This window comes from Rattus norvegicus, chromosome 10 (assembly GCF_021556685.1).
Source record: "Rattus norvegicus strain SHRSP/BbbUtx chromosome 10, alternate assembly SHRSP_T2T, whole genome shotgun sequence".
NCBI lineage: Eukaryota > Metazoa > Chordata > Mammalia > Rodentia > Muridae > Rattus > Rattus norvegicus.
This window is the reverse complement of record NC_141543.1, coordinates 93,785,370-93,804,794: the sequence shown is the minus strand read 5'-3', so window position 1 is coordinate 93,804,794 and position 19,425 is coordinate 93,785,370. Positions and strand designations below refer to the sequence as shown.

Sequence of the window (19,425 nt, the reverse complement as noted above, 5' to 3'; positions counted from 1 at the left end):
AGAAGAGAATTTCAAGGTGACCTAATAAAATTGAAAATGGACAGTTTTGAGGAAAAATGGCCCTCAACTATTTCAGCAGGCTCAAACGGGATTTTGATTGATTGAAGATATTGAAAACTGGCTATTAGGATGTGAGTGTTATCATTTGGAAACTAATCAGGGTGACTCTTCCGTGCTTTAGTTGAGGTAATGTAAAATCTGATTTATGGGCTAATGAGACAGCTTAGTGGGTGAAAAGCCTTTGCCCCACACGCCTGACCACCTCAGTTTGACCCCTGGAAGGTGGAAGGAGAGCCCCAACTCTGAAAAGTTGTCTTCTGACCCCAACATGTATGTCCCCTCACATAGTATACAAATGATAAAAAGTTAAAAATATAATAATAATAATAAGTAAGAGCCTTAGAGTGGCTGAGCGAGTTTGCCATCAAATCTGACCTGAGTGGCGCCTGGGGATCCAAAAGGTGGAAGGAAAGAACCAAATCAGTTCCCCAGAGCTGACCTCTGACAGCCCCCATGAAGTAAATAATAATAAAAAGTTTTTAAAACCAGAAATAGATTATCCTTTGAGTTCTTTGATGTTAGTATATACATTTTAATTGTATTTTCTGCACTTGCTCTGACATAACCCACTTACAATTCTAAATGTCCTAGTGTTTTGCATTGGAAATGGAAAAAAAAAATCAAAGCCATGTGCCCCCCCCCCCCCCCCCCCCCGGGAGCTGGGGACCGAACTCAGGGCCTTGCACTTGCTAGGCAAGCGCTCTACCATGAGCTAAATCCCCAACCCCTCAAAGCCATGTCTTATATATCCCATACTAGCCTCAAATCTGTAATGTAGTCAGGGATGACTTTGAGTTTCTGATTCCCCTTCCTTAACCTCCAAAGTGCTGGGATTACAGGTGTAGTCTTTCATACCTAGGATTTTGCTCATGATACTAGCAAGCACTTTTACCCACTGAGTTAAATCACCAATTCAGAAATGGAGTTATTTTATTTTAAATTATGGGGGGTGTGTGTGTGTGTGTGTGTGTGTGTGTGTGTGTGTGTGTGTGTCAGGGCTGGGGATATAATATGTTCAGTAGTAGAGTATTCCCCTAATATGTGAAGGACTTGATCCTTAGCAGCATGGTAGTAATAATAGTAACAAATTAATAAAATGTTAATATATATATATCTCTGAATGTTTTAATAAAAGAAAAAATATTGGGGCTGGAGAGATGGCTCAGCGGTTAAGAACATTGACTGCTTTTCCAGAGGTCCTGAGTTCAATTCCCAGCAACCACATGGTGACTCACAACCATCTGTAATGGGATCTGATGCCCTCTTCTGGTGTGTGTGAAGACGGCTACAGTACTCTCATATGCATAAAATAAATAAATGAATCTTAAAAAAGAAAATATTCAACTGTCAGTACTGTCTTTTGGTTTAGAGCCAGCTATTTGAAGAGGGAGTGAAACAGGAAGATGCTCTTTGAGTAATATATCTTGAAACATGTTTCAAGTTTAGATTATTGAAGTTAAATGTAGCCTTTTAAGGTTTTAAGTAGTTGAGCATAACAAGACCCTTCCTTTAAAAAAAAAAAAAAAGTGGAGGGTGCTTCTGGTGGTAAGCTAGCTCCCCTAGTCCCAGACCTTTGGAGATAGAGGGAAAGTTAAGGTTTCCATAGTATCTTTGGCTATATCAGCTAGTTTGAAGCTAGCCTGGGTTCTGTGAGACACATTTCTCAAAAATTAAATGAGGTACCTCTAAGATGGTTCAGCTAGTAAAGGCACTTCCTCCCGAGTCTCATCACCTGAATTTGATTCCCAAGACCCACATAACAGGAGAAAACTGACTCCCACAGGTTGTCCTCTGACTAGCTCCACATGTGCGCTCCCACAAACACCACAAATCAAATTTTGAGACATTAAGAAAATGAGGGAAAAAAAAGCATTATTCTTCAGGTTCTGTGTATATCTCAGTTTTTATAATAATACCTAAGAAGTAGCTGCTATCCATTTTTAAGTGAAATAATTGTGGCTTAGATAGTTAAGTAACTTAGTTAATATATCAGTTATATCATAGGGATTAAATTTAGATTGGCTTTTCCACCCAAATACATTTACTTATTTTTTTGTTTTTCAAGGGTTTCTCTGTATAGCCCTGCCTGGAACTCTCTCTGTAGACCAGGCTGGCTTCAACTCACAGAGCTCTGCCTTCTGAGTGCTGCGATTAAAGGCGGGATGTATCACCACTGCTCATCGAAAATAAAATTTTTTTTTTTTTGGTTTTTTTTTTTTTTTTCGGAGCTGGGGACCGAACCCAGGGCCTTGCGCTTCCTAGGTAAGCGCTCTACCACTGAGCTAAATCCCCAGCCCCAATAATTTTTTTTAAAAGATTTATTTATTTTATGTATGTGAGTATACTGTTGCTTTCTTCATATACACTAGAAGAGGGCATCAGATCCCATTACAGATGGTTGTGAGCCACCATGTGGTTGCTGGGAATTGAACTCAGGACCTCTGGAAGAGCAGTCAGTGCTCTTAACTGCTGAGCCATCTCTCCAGCCCGAAAATAATTTTTTTAAAGGTTGTGGTTTTGTTTTTTCAAAGTGATATGTATATGTGAGTATCAGTGAGGGTTGAGCTTGGTGCGTGCAGTGTCTGTGGAAGCCAAAGAGGGTGGGGGTGGGGTTAGAAGCAGTTGTGAGTTGCACCATCGGTGTCCTTATAGGGTGGCAGACGCCAAATTCTGAGTCTTCTGTAAGAGTACTTACTGTATGTTCTTACTACCAAGTCATCTCTCTTTTTATTTATTTATTTATTTATTTATTTATTTATTTATTTATTTATTATATATAAGTACACTGTAGCTGTCTTCAGATACACCAGAAGAGGGCATCGGATCTCTTTACAGATGGTTGTGAGCCACCATGTGGTTGCTGGGAATTGAACTCATGACCTCTGGAAGAGCAGTCGGGTGCTCTTAACCGCTGAGCCATCTCTCCAGCCCCCAAATCATCTCTCTTAACCCCTAGATTGACCTTTTCACCTTTTCACTGTAGCTGTCTTCAGACACCAGAAGAGGGCATCAAATCCCATTACAGATGGTTGTGAGCCACCATGTGGTTGCTGGGAATTGAACTCACGACCTCAGTCACTGCTCTTAACTGCTGAGCCATCTCTCCAGCCCTTTAAAAAAATTACATATGCACGTGTGTTGTGTGTCTTGTGTGTGGGCACACTTGCCACAGTGTATGTATAAAGGTAGGGTTAGGTCACTGCCTTACAGAGTTTGTTATCTCCTTCCACCTTTATGAGGACTTTTGGGATTGAACGTAGGTAGTCAGGCTTGCATGGCAAATGCATTTAGTTGCTGAACCCCTGAACATGTATTCACGACCATTTTTTTCCACTAGCAATTTTATCTGCTGTTTGTTTATTTATTTATTTTAAAGATGAGGCTCACATAGCTCAGGCTGGCCTCACACTGAGTAGCATTAAATGTCAAATTCTTCTGCCTGTCAAATGCTGGGGTTGTAGGCATGTGCCACCATGTCCACTTGTCCAGATTGAACCCTGGGCCTTGTTTGAGTGAGACTAATAGTACCAACTGAACTGTATCTCTAGCCTGGATTTTATATTTTATACAAGTATAATTGAATCAAGAATTATGAAGGGTAGATTAGGTCACACAAATAAGTGGCTTTTTAGACAGGCCATACAATTACAGTTTTTCTCTGTTCTGTTTTGTCCAGATCTGTATTTTGTTTTTCAAGGACTTCTTGACCGGCTTCTTACCAAGTAGCACTTAGTATAAAGGATACATTGTTTTGTTTCAGTTTTAGACTTTTACCCTCTACTCTCTCGCATTGACTGTGCTTCCCACTCCCAGCCCCAGGATCAGGGCCTGGATCTCAAGTAGCATAAACTGGCCTCAAATATACTGTGCAGCCCAGGATGGCCTTGAATTAATTCTGCCTATGCCGCCAGAGGGCTGGGATTACAGATGGTCAGCATGCACCACTCCACTGAATTAATTACCTAGGATGGCCTTTAACTGTTCTGTTGTCTCAGCAGGCTCTGTTTGAGTTTGTAGTCCTCCTGCCTCAGCCTCCAAATTACTGGGATTGCAGGCCTGCATTACCAGTCATGGGTTTTGGTGGGCAATGCTGGGTACTGAGTCAAGTGCTGCACACGTGTAGCTTTTCAAAGTGGAATTTTATCTTTGGAAATCTTTAAACTAGATTTTGTTTGTCTAATAAAGCTTTAATGACTCCTTTAGAATCTGACCTCAGTTTCTGAGTGAGACATCACCTCTTTCTGCGTTTACAAAATAAGACATTTGTTCACAGATTCAAATTTTACATAAACTAATGAAAATATATAATGTAATCAACAGTAAGATAACATTTTGTATCTAATCATTACAGTTTTAGTTATACAGTATATGTAGCTGTAAAGTGCTATTGAGCTTAGCATTTTGTGATTGTGCAGCTTTTAATGGTGATGTGGCAAAATACTAGTGATCAAGTCTTCTTTAGTTTTGTATTATAGAGGACTAATGGTTCTTGTTATGTGCATTAGATTTTTTTAATGAAAAAAGGTGGGGTTGGGGATTTAGCTCAGTGGTAGAACGCTTGCCTAGCAAGTGCAAAGCCCTGGGTTCGGTCCCCAGCTCCGAAAAAAAGAAAAGGGAAAAAAAAAAGAAAGAAAAGAAAAAAGGTTACAACAGTATTACAACAGTAGATGGGAATGTGAAAATAAAATACATCTTTTTTTTTTTTTTTTTTTTTTTTTTTTCCTCCAGTCAGGGCCTTACTTTGTAGTCTACCCTTGCCTGAGACTCAGGGCAGTTCTCCCAAGTGCTGGGATTGCAGCATGAGCTGCCACATTTGGTTCATAGGCATATTTTTTAAAGATTAGAATAATTAGAATAATAATATTCTTGAGTTTTTTAGAGACAGGGTTTCACTATGTAGCCTTGGCTGGACTGAAACTCAATGGAAATGTGCCTGCCTCTGTCTCTGCCTCAAGTGGTGGGATTGTGTGTGGCAGGCTTCAGAAGAATACTTATTTAAAAAAATTGTTTAAGAGATTATTACTGACTGCTCACAAATATCCTGGTGTTTTTTTGGAAATCCAAATAGATCCTGGTTTTTCTACTTTGGCCAAACTGATCATACAAGTGCATGTGTTTGGGGCGTGTGTGTGTGCGCGTGCATGCATGCATGCATGCATGCAAAGTCAATTTGTTAGAGTTAGTTCTCTCCACCATGCTGATCTCAGAGATCGAACCCATTTCAACAGCTTTGTTAACACAAGGGCTTTTACTTGTTGAGCCATCTTGCTAGCCCTCCCTTGATTTTTGACTGAACAGAAAATAATCTGGCACTGTAGTCTGTATTTCAGTTTGTCCACTATGTATGCACCTCTCATTCTGTAGCCAGTTGAACTAAGACTGCGGAGACCAGGAAGTGAGCCCAGTGTGGATATCCTGTTGTCAACAGCCCTGGACTGGTCCAGTACCAGGGGATAGGAGTAGGCCTACCCAGATGGACTGAAGGAGCAGGGCCCACCTTTTTATCCTCAGAGTGCTGGCTTGGAGATGGGAGAGGGATTTGGGAGCCTGGTGTTTACTAAGCAGATCCAGACCGAGTGCCCTTCTCACCTATTAGCATGGGGAAATAAAATAATGATCATAATAAAAGTAACATTTGCTCAAGAAACTTTCTAGAATCTGCTTAAGTGATCACAATGTTAAATAGCAGTAAGAAAGCCATCTGTTACTTATGTAGTATGTTTATAGGATTCCTTTTGGGGGCCCTCTTCCCTTCCCTCCCCTTAGACTGGGTATCAAAAATTAGGGATCAATCATGCCATAAAAGCCTTTTACCATTGAGTTGTGAGCCTAGCATCTTTTGTGAGCCATTTGTGATAATAGAATAGGACTCTGAGAAGACATTTACTTGAAAAGAGGTTATCTATTTAGGTCACAGAAACAGGTTTTGTGTGTATGTATGTGTGTACCTGTGTCTACTACTGTGGACTAGAGTTGCTATTCCAATGCAAGTGTGCAAAGGATAACAAATGGACAGGTTTTCATTACTGTTTTCTATAGTGGTGAATGACTGTTAATCAGCACTTGAGCTCCCAGTGGGTGATCATGTTTGTAGCCACACACCAGAGTTCTCTACACCAGCTTAATTTTGATATGCCTTGACTAGCTCAATGGCTGGGCACTTCCAAACCTCCCCAAAGCTAGCACACACTTCCCTCCAGTATTCTTTAGTTAACACTTTTTAAATCTATATTTTATCTTTGCTGCCTAACCCAAGCAGGGGAGTGGCCCTGGGGCTGCTTCCCTGACTTAAGAGTTGGCAGGCCCTTGTTTCTGGTCTCTGCTTCCCCCATCTTGGTGTGGTCCTTCCTATGCCTTTCTCTGTGGAATCCCCTTTTTTCTTGCTCAGGAATCCTAAAAATCCTGCCTCTTTCACCCTGCCCAGCCGTTGGTCACTGGCTCCTTATTGATCAATCAAAAATCTATTGGGGGGGCTGGGGATTTAGCTCAGTGGTAGAGCGCTTACCTAGGAAGCGCAAGGCCCTGGGTTCGGTCCCCAGCTCCGAAAAAAAGAACCAAAAAAAAAAAAAATCTATTGGGGACAGGGACCCTTAGCATTTGGATATGCAGATTCCTGTGTGATTTTGGGAGAACCAAACCTCAACAGCCCCCCCCCCCCCCTTCAATTGGGAGAAATGCCTTAGCACTAAATGGACTTCAGGTATGCTTGGGACACTAATCACTGCTGTTCACATTCCCAAAGTATTAAAGAGGGAAAATTTGATTCAGGGATGAAACCAATTTCAAAATAGTGATAATGAATTGATATGATTCTTAACAAATGAAGAATGTTAAGAGTGACAAAGGGAAGGTCACCTGAAGGTTCCCTAGAAGTGATTCAGAAAATAAAGGCATGTCAGGCATGCTGGTGTGTGTCCCTGTTGCACCTTATAATCTCAGGATTTAAGATTTTGAGGCAGGACTGTTAAGTGTTCAAGGCAAGTCTGGACTACATAGTGAGATTTTTTTTGTTTGTTTGTTTTAATTTTTAAGACAGTGTTTCTCTGTGTAGCCCTGGCTGTCCTGGAACTTACTCTGTAAACCAGACAGGCCTTGAACTCAGATCCACCTGCTTCTTTCTTCCCAGTGCTGGGATCAAAGGTATATGCTATCATTGCCTGACAATTTTTTTTTTAAAGATCAAAACAAACCAAAAACTCACAAAGAACATAGAGTATATAATTGAGGCAAAACAAACAAAACAAATAAGGATTTATATACAAAGGCCACTTTTTTAAAAGAAAGATTTATTTATTTATTATGTATAAGTACACTGTAGCTGTCTTCAGACACACCAGAAGAAGGCATCAGATCCCATTACAGATGGTTGTGAGCCACCATGTGGTTGCTGGGATTTGAACTCAGGACCTCTGGAAGAGCAGTTAGTGCTCTTAACCACTGAGCCATCTTCCCAGCCCCAAAGGCCACATTTCTAATTCTATATGAGTAGTAAAGAGAAAGATACTTATTTTTTTTTCTTTTTCTTTTTTTCGGAGCTGGGGACCGAACCCAGGGCCTTGCGTTTGCTAGGCAAGCGCTCTACCACTGAGCTAAATCCCCAACCCCAAGATACTTATTTTTAAAAGAGGTCTTTTGATGGGAGAATGGGTTTAGAAAGAACTATGGCTACAATGCTGTTGTGGTGGTGTTTACTTTGTCTCACCCTGGCGTAGGAGTCTCAGAGTAGACTGGGGCAACTGTACTATTAGTCTGATCCTTATTTAAGGCTGTTCTTGTATGATAAAGATCAGAGAAAAAATAGATGTTCTTGTACTTTTCTTTTTTTCCCTTGATTTTGTGTGTGTGTGTGTGTGTGTGTGTGTGTGTGTGTGTGTGTGTGTGTGTGTGAGAGAGAGAGAGAGAGAGAGAGAGAGAGAGAGAGAGAGAGAGAGAGAGGTTGTTGTTGTTAAAACAAGGCTTTACCCTGGGTTCGGTCCCCAGCTCCAAAAAAAAAGAAAAAAGAAAAGGGAAAAAAAAAAAGACAAGGCCTTATATTATCTAGTACTTTTGTTGTTTTGTTATAAAATTCTAATTAGAGTACTGTAGAGGGATTCTTTGACTATATTCTCAGCTCTGGTCCCTTCCCTTCCTCTTCTCCCTTCTCTTTTCTGTTTTTCTGTCCTTCTTGAGATAGGGACTTCTTATGTAGCCCAACCTGGTCCTAAACTCAAAATCCCCCTTCCCTTGCTACTTGATTTGGGTGCTAGGATTAGATACATGCCCCCACACCTAGCTTCTTAGGTCTTAATTATATTGTATAACCAAAATACAATTTTGGTTTGAGACAGGGTCTCTATGGTTCTTGGCTGACCCAGAACTCTGTGTAAATGAGGCTGGCTTCCAACTCATAGAAATCCACATTTCTCTCTCTGGGATTAAAGCCTGGCCCTTGTTTTACTTTCTTCTTGAGCGAGTATCTCAACACTAACTCATGTTCTCCTAAAATTTACTGTGTATCCCAGATTGGCTTTGACCTCTTGGCAGTCTCTTTGTCAACGTACTTCAGTCTGGTATTATAATTATGAGCCTGACTCAAAAGAAAAATATTCTTTTGATACTGGGTCTCACATAGCCTGGGACTGTTTGTCACAGTAACCTTGAATCTTCTGTCTCCACCTCTTGGTTGCCAGGATTACCACTGTGTACCACCATATCCACTTTATGTGGTGCTGCAAATTGCATCCAGGGCTTTATACATACTAGGCAAGCACACTACCAACTGATTAGTCCTTCAAGGTAAAAGTTTTGACTTAATTATGTATTAATTGTTAGTGTGGTATGTGCTTGTGGGCACATACATATCACATCTATGTGTGGAGATCAGAAGACAGTTCTTTTGCCAAGCAGATTCCTGGAATGGATCTCTTCTTGGACTTGGTAATAAGTGCCTTTACCCATTTTTCTAGCCCAATGACTTAAAAATGTTTTGTTTTGTTTTTTTAAAGATTTATTCATTTATTATATATAAGTACACTGTAGCTGTCTTCAGATACACCAGAAGAGGGCATTGGATCTCTTTACAGATGGTTGTGAGCCACCATGTGGTTGCTGGGAATTGAACTCAGCACCTCTGGAAGAGGAGTCGGGTGCTCTTAACCACTGAGCCATCTCTCCAGCCCCTTAAAAATGTTTTTTAAAACAGTTAACTATCCTGATTTGCTCCTTTACACCTGGGATACTTACATTTTATGCACTTTCTCTCTCTTCTCTCTCTCTCTCTCTCTCTCTCTCTTCTAAGAATTATTTATTTATTAAAGAGGGTATCAGATCTTATTACAGGTGATTGTGAGCCACCATGTGGTTGTTGGGAATTGAACTCAGGACCTCTGGAGGAGCAGTCAGTGCTCTTAACCGCTGAGCCATCTCTCCAGCCCTTTATACACTTTCTATTTGGGTCATGTGTTCTAAAGTTTCCTTGTTCTGGGGGTTAAACACAGGGTGTCGTACGTGTTGAACACATGCTCCATGACTGAGTTAGAGTCTTAGATTCCTTAAAACCTTTTAGGGGCTAAGGAGTGGAAGCCAGTTGTGGTGGCATTTGCCTTTGATCCTAGCACTCTGAAGTCCGAGGCCAGCCTGGTCTACAAAGTGAGTTTCAGGACAACTAGGACTGTTACATAGAGAAACTCTGTCTTGAAGGGAAAGAGAGTTCAGTGGTACAATGCTGGTTTTGTCATGTCAAAAATATGATCCAAAGTGGATGGGGAGAAGGAGAAAAAAGCTGAAAGAACATCTTATTTTCTTGACATATTTAAGATTACCATTTTTGGGGTTGGGGATTTAGCTCAGTGGTAGAGCGCTTGCCTAGGAAGCGCAAGGCCCTGGGTTCGGTCCCCAGCTCCGAAAAAAAGAACCAAAAAAAAAAAAAAAAAAGATTACCATTTTTACCTGGATACACTCTAATTTCACTAGGCTTGGGAGGTGGAATCAGGAAGATTAGGAATTCAAGGCCAGCCTGGGCTACTAGAGAATTTATCTCTAAACAAAAATAGTCACAAAAGATTTTTATTTTGGTTTGGAGATAGAGTTCAGCAATGGAATGCTTGCTTACCATTCTTAAGTTTCTAGGTTCAGTCCCTAGTACTGGGGGGCAAAATACTTATTTTCTGAAAGAGAGTGGTGAAGTTTGTGTTTGGTTTTTTTTTTTTTTTTTTTTTTTTTTTCTTTTTTCTTTTTTCTTTTTTTCGGAGCTGGGGACCAAAACCACTGAGCTAAATTCCCAACCCCTGGTTTGGTTTTTTTTTTTAAAGGTAGTTTTATGTAGCTCAGGCTGGACTAGAACCCCCAGTTCTGAATATTTCTACCTTTAACTCCCAAGTGCTAGGAGTCAGACCTGTTCTCTGAGCATGGTAATTAATGAAGTCTTATTTTGATTTCCTTGTTTTTTGTTTTTGTTTTGTTTTGAGACAAGTAAGGACTTGTAGCCCTGACTGACCTTGAACTTGAGGCTGTTCCCTGCTGCTTTAGGAATGTAGGATTACAGGCATATGTCACACTAGATTTGTAGTGTCTTGAGTTGTGAATCTGGTGTATATAGAGGTTTTTGTCTTTTTCTTGTGATTTGATCAATTCTAATATTATTAATAAAAATGTATTCTAAGGGGTTGGGGATTTAGCTCAGTGGTAGAGTGCTTGCCTAGCAAGCGCAAGGCCCTGGGTTCGGTCCCCAGCTCCAAAAAAAAAAAAAAAAAAGAAAAAAAAATGTATTCTAGCTTGAGGTCTATGTCTATTTCTTGAATTCTGCTATGGTTTCTCCCTTGAAACACTTGCTTGTGTGTCTGCCCTTACTTCCCTTGCCATGTTAGCCTTGCCATTTAGACTTAAGTGAGAAAGACTTACGGGGATCACCAAAGGAATTAAAAATGACTACACAGATACTAAAACAAGTCATTGCTATTACAGCAGATACCAGAAGGTGTGGTGTTGATTTACCTCTGATTGACCATTTGACTGTGGAACTGTAACCAGATATGCTTATTGTATATTGTATTAGTCACAGTAGAAAGTTCCATGTGCTCATGATAAAAAACAGTGGCGCATGCCTTTATAGTCCTAGCATTCGGTAGGCAGAGGCAGGTGGATCTTTGAGTTTGAGGCCAGGAAAGCCAGGGCTATACAGAGAAACACTGTCTTCAGTACCCCTTCCCCACCTCTTCCCCCCAAAAAAGGGTAGTGTAATGTATTACACTAGTTTTGTTTGTTTGGAGACAGGATCTCACTGTATAGCCCCAATTGCCCTGGAACTTGTTTGTAGACCAGGCTGACCTTCAGCTTCCAGAGATCCTGTCTGGGGTTACTTTCCAGGTGCTGGGATTAAAAGCATGCATCAACACACCTGCCCCCACCCCCTTTAAGATTCATTATTATGCTGTTTGTTTATTTTGGTTTTCTGGGACATGGCCTTTCTGACTCTGGGTGCTAGAATTAAAGGCATGTACCACCTCTGTTCACTTTAAATTGCAGTAAACTTTATACTGATACTACAATGCCATTAATGTCCAGAATGTAATTTTTTTTTCAAAACAGGGTTTGTGTAGTCCACCATCATTTGGCCTAGTTTTCTTTTTCTTTTCTTTTTTTAAAAAAGATTTATTAATTTATTTTATGTATATGAGTACACTGGAGCTGTCTTCAGACACACCAGAGGAGGGCATCGGATCTCATTACAGATGATTGTGAGCCACCATGTGGTTGCTGGGAATTAAACTCAGGACCTCTGGGAGAGCAGTCGTCTTAACCACTGAGCCATCTCTCCAGCAAACCCCCCCCCCCCATGTTCTTTTTCAAAGACTGGTTTTATGTTTTCTTCTTGAGACATTCCTTTTCAATTCCATTGTCTCCATAGTAAAATTTACTTCTTAGGAATGTGTAAAGAAGCTGCAAGCAATAAAGTTTTATTTATTTGGTGACAAAAGAGAGGGGGATTGGTTTGTTCATAGTTTAAATATGAAGCTGTCTTGTATGGGTCTGTTTCGTGTTTCAAAATTTGAAGTTTAATCCAGGTGTGATGGCACATACATTTAATCCTAACACTCAGGAAACAGAGGCAGGTGGATCTTTTGAGGTTCAAGGCTAGCCTGGTCTACATAATGAGACTGGCTTTTAAAAAAAGACTTTTTTTTAGTGCTGGAGAGATGGCTCAGAGGTTAAGAGCACTGACTGCTCTTTCAGAGGTCCTGAGTTCAAATCCCAGCAACCATATGGTGGCTCACAACCATCTGTAATGAGATCTGATGCCCTCTTCTGGTGTGTCTGAAGACAGGTGTAATATACTGATATAAATAAAATAAATAAATCTTTTTTTTGAAGAAGACCTTTTATTTATTTATTTTTTTAAGTTGTATTTGGATGAGTGCAGGCTGTGAGTACCACAGTATGCTTGTGGAGGTCAGAGCACAACTATGGTAGTCTAGCTAGCTCATGGGTTATGGAAATCAAACTTTCTTTCTCCTGTTTTTTCATCTTCCTTCCTTTTTTCATCTGTGGAAGGTGAAATCAAAATCATTGTTATAATTTTTTTTCTTCTTGAAACAGTCTCATAACCCTGCCTGGCCTTGGACTTTCTATATAACAAAGGATGACTGAATTTCTCATCCTCCTACCTCTGCCTCCCAAGTACTGAGATCTAGGATTACAGGTGTATGCCACCACACTCATTCTGTGTGGTGTTGGAGCTTGAACCCAGAGCTTTATGCATGTTTGGCAAACATTATTTTCTTTTTTTTTTTTTCCCGGAACTGGGGACCGAACCCAGGGCCTTGCGCTTGCTAGGCAAGCACTCTACCACTGAGCCAAATCCCCAACCCCGGCAAACATTATTTTCAACTGAGCTGTTTCTCTGCTCCTCTGCCCCCATCATTATATGGTTTGGATTTAGGAAGTCCCAATTAAGGTCAGCAAATAACTCAGTGGGTAGAGATGTTTGCCACCAGCCTTACAACCCGAGAAAACTGACTCATCCATTTGTCCTCTGACCCCCATATGTGTGCTGCGACACAAATGTGCACACTTTCACACAGGTACACATACCAATAAATGCATTAGTAATTTTAAAAGTGGAAAATATAGATCATTATATTTGAATTGTGAGGTAGGGCAACAGTTACATGTTAGGTATTAGGTAATCTCTAAGCAATGTTGATAAATGAGGTAGAAAAGGTAAAGCCGGGTGTGGCAGTTTTTGCCAGTGGCCCCAGCTCTTGAAACAGTACAAGAAGATCAGAAGTTCAATGTCACCCTCAGGTCCTTAGAGTGAGTCCAAGGACAGTGTGGGGCCACAGGAGACTGTCTCAAGAAGCAAACAAACAAAAAAGAAATTTTAGTTGGTGAGAACAGAGAAAGACAGGGACATCTGTGTAATATACTTAAGCCAGAGTCTTGTCAAAGGTAGACTAAGGGGTGTGCCAAAGATAAAAATCACTTTAAACTTGGCATGGACCTCATCTAGATGGAGAAAGTCAGATGTTTACAGCTTTGTTAATAATTGATATGATCATTCATCAGAAACTTAGAATCTGGGCCAGCGAAATGGTTTAACCAGTGCGCTTGCTGGGAAGCCTAATGACCTGGGTTTGATTGCCAGAACCTACAATAAAGTGGGAAGAAAGAGTCAGCTTCACAGTGACCCTCTGCTGTCCACATGAGGATCATGGGTATTTATTTGCTCTCTGTTACACCTTCGAGTGAGTGCGCGCACACACACACACACACACACACACACACACACAAATAAAATGAACTAAAAATAAATTACTAAAAGCTTTAATTTAGTAATAAAACCATGTTGAGGGGGGTCAGGTATGGTGCCTCAAGCCTTTAACCACTCAGAAGGCAGAGGCAGGAGGATCTCTGATTTAGAGGCCAGCCTGGTCTACTGAGCTGGAACTGGTTTGCTCAGTAGACTAAATAGAGAGAACTCTGTCTCAAAAAACAAAAAACAAATCCACTTTGAATCCCCTGACTTTGGTTATAAGCAACATTTTCGTTACTGTTTTTTATTTTTATTTTATTTATGTGTTTATATGTGAAGGTACATGTGCCCCAGTGGGTTTGTGGAAGTTAGGGTGATGTTTTTGGCAAGTGGTTCTCTTTTCACTGTATGTTCCTGGAAATGAAGTCAGGATATCAGTGTTGTGCACTAAGTGCTTTTGCCTTCTCAGCCATCAGTTCTCAACCTTCCTAATGCCGCAACCCTTTAATGCAGTCCCTCATGTTGTGGTGACCCCAACCATAGGATTATTTTTGTTGTTACTTCATAACTATAATTTTGCTGTTATGAGTTTTAAAGTAAATGTTTTCGAAAGGTCTTAGGTGACCCCTGTGAAAAGGTCATTTGACCCCCTCCTACCCAAAAAAAGAGTTTCAACCCACGTGTTGAGAATACTGTTCTAAGCCATCAGGACAGCCCTCATCAGTGCTTTAGGGGCGGAGCTGGAGGTAGGGTGCCTGCTAAGAAATCTGAAGTGCGCTGTCTTATTGCAGTGACAATTAGCTTGATTATGGCTGCGTATTACATTGTAAAGGCACATTTATCTCTCAGCAGATCTTCTGCAAAGAACAATGCTGGCAAATCAAACAGTGGGATCCAACTTTTATGTACCTTCCTCTAATAGGACATTTTGTTTTGTTTTGTCTTATATTTTGAAAAAGGTTTTGCTGTGTAGCCCAGTAAAGGATGATGGGGTGGAATTATCAATCCTTCTGCCTCTCTCTCTGCCTCCTAGAATTACAGGTGTACTCCACCAAACCTACAAGATAAAGAAAAATGAAATAGGGCTAGAGAAAGAGAGATGGCTCCATGGTTAAGAGTGTGCTCTGCTCTTGCAGAGCACTTGATGGAGTCCAGTTCCCAACCACATCAGGCAGCTCACAACTCCAGTATCAAGCACCTCTGGCCTCGTTGACAACTGTACTCTCTTACACACACACACACACACACACACACACCATTAAAAGTAATAATACACCCCTAACCACCACTCCCCACCCCCCACCCCACCCCCTTGTATTACTGTGTACCTTGGCTGTCCTGGAACTCACTGTAATCCAGACTGGCCTTGAACCTAGAGATCAGCCTGCTTCTGCCCCTGAAGTGTTGTGATTAGAGGGTCCCCCCTGCCAACTATAATAAATATTGAAAACAACAAAGAAAAACAAAGCCAACACAGTGACTTTTGCAGACAAGCCTGATCGTCTGAGTTTGATCCCTAGAACCCTAGTGAAATAAAGAACCAACCCCTGGAAATTGGCCTCCGACCTCCACATATATTGCATAGCACATTCATGAATGTGCAGGCACACACATATAATAAGTAAACATAAAAATTTTTTAAAAAGAAATACTGTCTATTAAAGTAAAAGAGATGGCTCAGAGGTTAAATGCACTGACTGTTCTTCCAGAGGACCCCGGTGCAGTTCCCAGCATCTACATGACAGCTGGCTATAACTATCTGTAACTCCAGGAACTGACACCCTCAGTACCTGCAGACAAAACACCAGTGCACACACAATGAAAGAGAAAGAGAAGAAGAAAGTAAAAGGACACCGTGCAGCCAGTTTAAGATAGGTGTCACAGTGCTTGATAATGTTTTTTGTTAACGATTAGACAGTTGTTAGGGGAAAAGAGGTTCAGAATTCTAGATTTAGTCCTTTTTTTTTTTCCTTTTTTAATTTCCAGGTCTTGTGATTGAGTGTAGCACTTCTTGCATTCAAGGCATATACTTAATCTCTGAGGAGTATCTCCAGCCCCCAGATACAGACTCTTTTAAATTCTTATTATATTTATTAAATTTGTTTGAATGTTTTGTCTGTCTGTCTGTATATGTACTGCGTGCATGTCTAGTGCTTAGGGAGGCCAGAAGAGGACGCTGGATCCCTGGAACTGGAGTTACAAATGGTTGTAACTTGCTATGTGAGTGCTGGGAACTGAACCCCTCTAAGACAGCCAGTGCTCTTAACCACTGAACCATCTATGTCTCCAGCCCAAGGCAGACGCTGAAGCTTTTTGTTTTGTGTTGCTTTGCCTGCCTGCCTTTAACAGTTTCTTCCTTTCATTTTGTTATTTTCCTGTCTGTGCTAGTGGTTGAATTTCTTAGTTCTTAGAATCTTGTGCATATTAGGCAAACCCCACCCCACAAGACAGGTAGCTCTGGTTATCCTGGAACGCACTCTGACTTTGAACCCAAGAAACCTGTCTTCCTTTGCCTCCCAAGTACTGGGATTGAAGGTGTGTGCCTGTCTTACTAGGCCCTTATCAGTGAACTCTATCCCTTACCTTGTAGTAAAGATTCTGTGTTTGCATGTGTAGACTCACATGACATAGCTTGTATGTGGAAGTCCGATGGTGACTTTATGGAGTCATTTTCTCTTTCTACCCCTACATGGATGGGTTCTGGGGGTCAACCTCAGGTCATCAGGCTTGCATCTTTGGGCAGCAAGACTTACTTACCTTCAGAGCCATCCTTCCTCTCCTGAGCTGCTTTTTATGGGTGAGTTTATACTTTCCATCCCCCATGATTGATCAAGGACCTTTGTGTGCTGATTAGGAGCTCTACCACTGAACTACATCCTCTGGTGGCAGTTTTTAAAGAAAATAACTTTATTTATTTGGCAGTATGTGGGGTATGTGTGTTCCATGGCACACATGTGTCTGTCAGAGGACAGCTTGGCTGAAGTAGGTTCTCTTTTTTTTCCACCATGAGTGCTAGCAATCAAACTCAAGTGGTCAGGCATGGTGACACATGCCTTTACAGTGTTGAGCCATTTCACTGGGCCTTGTAGATTTTTTTTTAAGATTCTCAATTTGTAGGTCAATTTTGTTTTTATACCAAAAATAAAAAAGATAAAGTAACTTGTAATTGACTAGATTATCAGTTACTTTGATAATAATTACTTTTGAAAACTAACTGCAGTTTGTTTGTTTTTCCAGGGTAATCACTTTGATCAGTACGAAGAAGGGCACTTGGAGATTGAGCAGGCGTCCCTTGACAAGCCTATAGAATCGGTAAGATGACCCCTGCTTATTTTGGGTCTTAGCCAGTTAGTTAGGTAGAGCTCGTGTGACACTTGATGTGAATGAGGTTAAACTATGTACAACTGACAGCACAGTTCAGAGCCGTTCTCTTGCATGCCCTAGAGCAATCAGGTGGACTTTGGGTATGATTTAATAATGTTAGAAAATCAGTGTAAACCAGAGAAAAGGTTAGGATTTAAAGGAAAAAAATGTCATTTTTGGCCCATATTAAACTTTGATAAAAGATAGAAAGTTGGGTGTAATGTTTTTTAAAATCGAATAAAGGAGTAAAATGTATTTTGATCCTTTAATACCATTTTTGGGCACCATAGTCACGTGTGAAATGTTGTAGTAGAAACAGTTATGAAGTAGCAAACATTAGACCCTTGTGAGACATGGTCAGCTTGGTCTCTTCCGCTTAAGAAATGTCTGCTGGGTTTTGGGTTTTGGTTTCCAGGTCAAAAGTTAGTTGCTTTTGTCTTTTCACACTCTTAGTCTATGACAGTAATGATACCAAGCCATAGAACAGGAGATTTTTCTCTGCCTCTTAATTTAAAACGAGTGATGATGGCACAGGCCTTTAATCCTAGCACCTGGGGAGGCAGAGGCAGGTGAACCTCTATGAGTATGAGGCCAGCCTGGTCTACACAGTGAGTTTCAGGACAGCCAGGGATACACAGAAAAAACCCTGTTTCTGGGAGGGGGGGGGGAAACAGTCTTAAGTTTTGGACGTAAAACATGTTATTTAAAACAACTGTCCATTGTTAAATTGTCTGAGCTTGTTATTGTCAGTAGTTAAAATCTGTTCTTACGTGTATATACTTAAAAAGATTTCATGAGGCATTGGAAAAACTTGAGTAGACAAAAAGTCAGACAGAAATCCTAAGTTTTATATCAGTCAAGATAGACCCCCTCTCCCTGTAAGAAACACTAGCTTTTTCTTTTGTGAAATAATAAAGCAGTTGAGAAAGTATCGATAATTTAGCTTTTGCTGTCAAAGCTGTGACATAGTAAAGGATCAACATATATTTATGTTCCTAATTAGGTTGGTGTCGTGTGTGTTTGTGTGTGTGTTTAGATGTTTACAGAAATTTACACAACTTGGGGTGTTCGACATTTTTCTTCCACAGCAGTTGGCCCATATTAGCTAAGCAGCCATGATCTGGTTTGTATTGCACGGTCTGCCTTTTTTTAATTTCTTCTCTAGGGTTTCTTTCTCCCTACCTCCCCTTCTTATTTCTGTCTTTCTGGTCCAGTGAACACTGCATATAGTACTTTCTGTCTTAATGTGCTGGCATGATGCTAGACTAGGCATGGCGGTAATCGATGACGCATGCGATAATGCTGCAGAGGGAGAGTTCACATCTGATAATGTGCTGAAAGTCCAGTCTTACATTTGAACGTAAGATTAAAATGCCAAGCCCACTCTGCTAGGTTAAAGCCCACCAAGGCTTGTGCCTTGTTCTGTATCAGAGATTATCATTAGGCAGAATTTTATAATGAAATCCGTAGGCAAGATACATGATTTGTACTTAAATAATTTAGTTTTCCATTTTAATTTAAAAATATTTCTTTGCATCAGTTTTAAGAGCAAAATCCCTAGTTGTTAAAGCTTCCCAGTATCATTGTGTGAGGCTCACAGATGTGTTGTTTCTGCTGAGCACTTGACTTGTCAATATCAAGAAGTTTCATTAGCCTGAAACTGTAGCCTGCTTCATTCCTAATGTACTTAATGAGTATTTCTTTTAAAGCATTGACATTTAGCCCTTTTAAATTCTGTGTAGGTCCATATTATAATTTTTTAAGCCATTCTTATGACATGAGACTAATGATACTATTTCCTCACAGTGCCCAGGATTTTTTTTCTTGGACATGTCGTATTCGTAAGCAAAGCACTGTGACAAGACAGTTTGCTTGTGTAATCATTGCCGAGTAATCTCAGTGAGTAAGAGTAGAGTCGGCTTAAGTCTTGCTTATTAGAGAATGTTAATCTCTCCCTCTAAAATAACACGTGGTGCTGTGCTCAGACCAGATCTTTACTTTTTAAAACAAATGTGTGGTCAGAGATGTATATGTTATATTAAGCTATACTTCTGGTGAAAAATTATTTCTGGAGTCTGTAAGCATACACAATCAATTGTAAATTGATAGTTTAGATAATAGTAGGAAGATTTTCGTAGGATGCACTATGTTAAATAGAAGTAGGACTCAAAAAGAAAAGAAAAATGGGACCCAGAAAACACAGAGCTTTATTTCTGCTACCTAGTCATTTGGAAATAAACTTTGAAGTTTTAAAAGAACACCTATATGATTGA

General features: G+C 40.4%; 1 protein-coding gene across 10 annotated transcripts in view; it reads left to right on the top strand.

Moving 5' to 3' along the window:
- Gpatch8 (G patch domain containing 8) overlaps positions 1-19,425 on the top strand; it is an 80,345-nt gene that overhangs the window by 1,528 nt on the left and 59,392 nt on the right. For 4 of the 10 annotated variants that reach the window (NM_001398883.1, XM_087574273.1, XM_087574264.1 and 1 more), the window contains 1 exon segment: positions 17,027-17,101. In NM_001398883.1, coding sequence (NP_001385812.1) covers positions 17,027-17,101 — 75 coding nt within the window. 10 annotated transcript variants of the gene reach the window in all.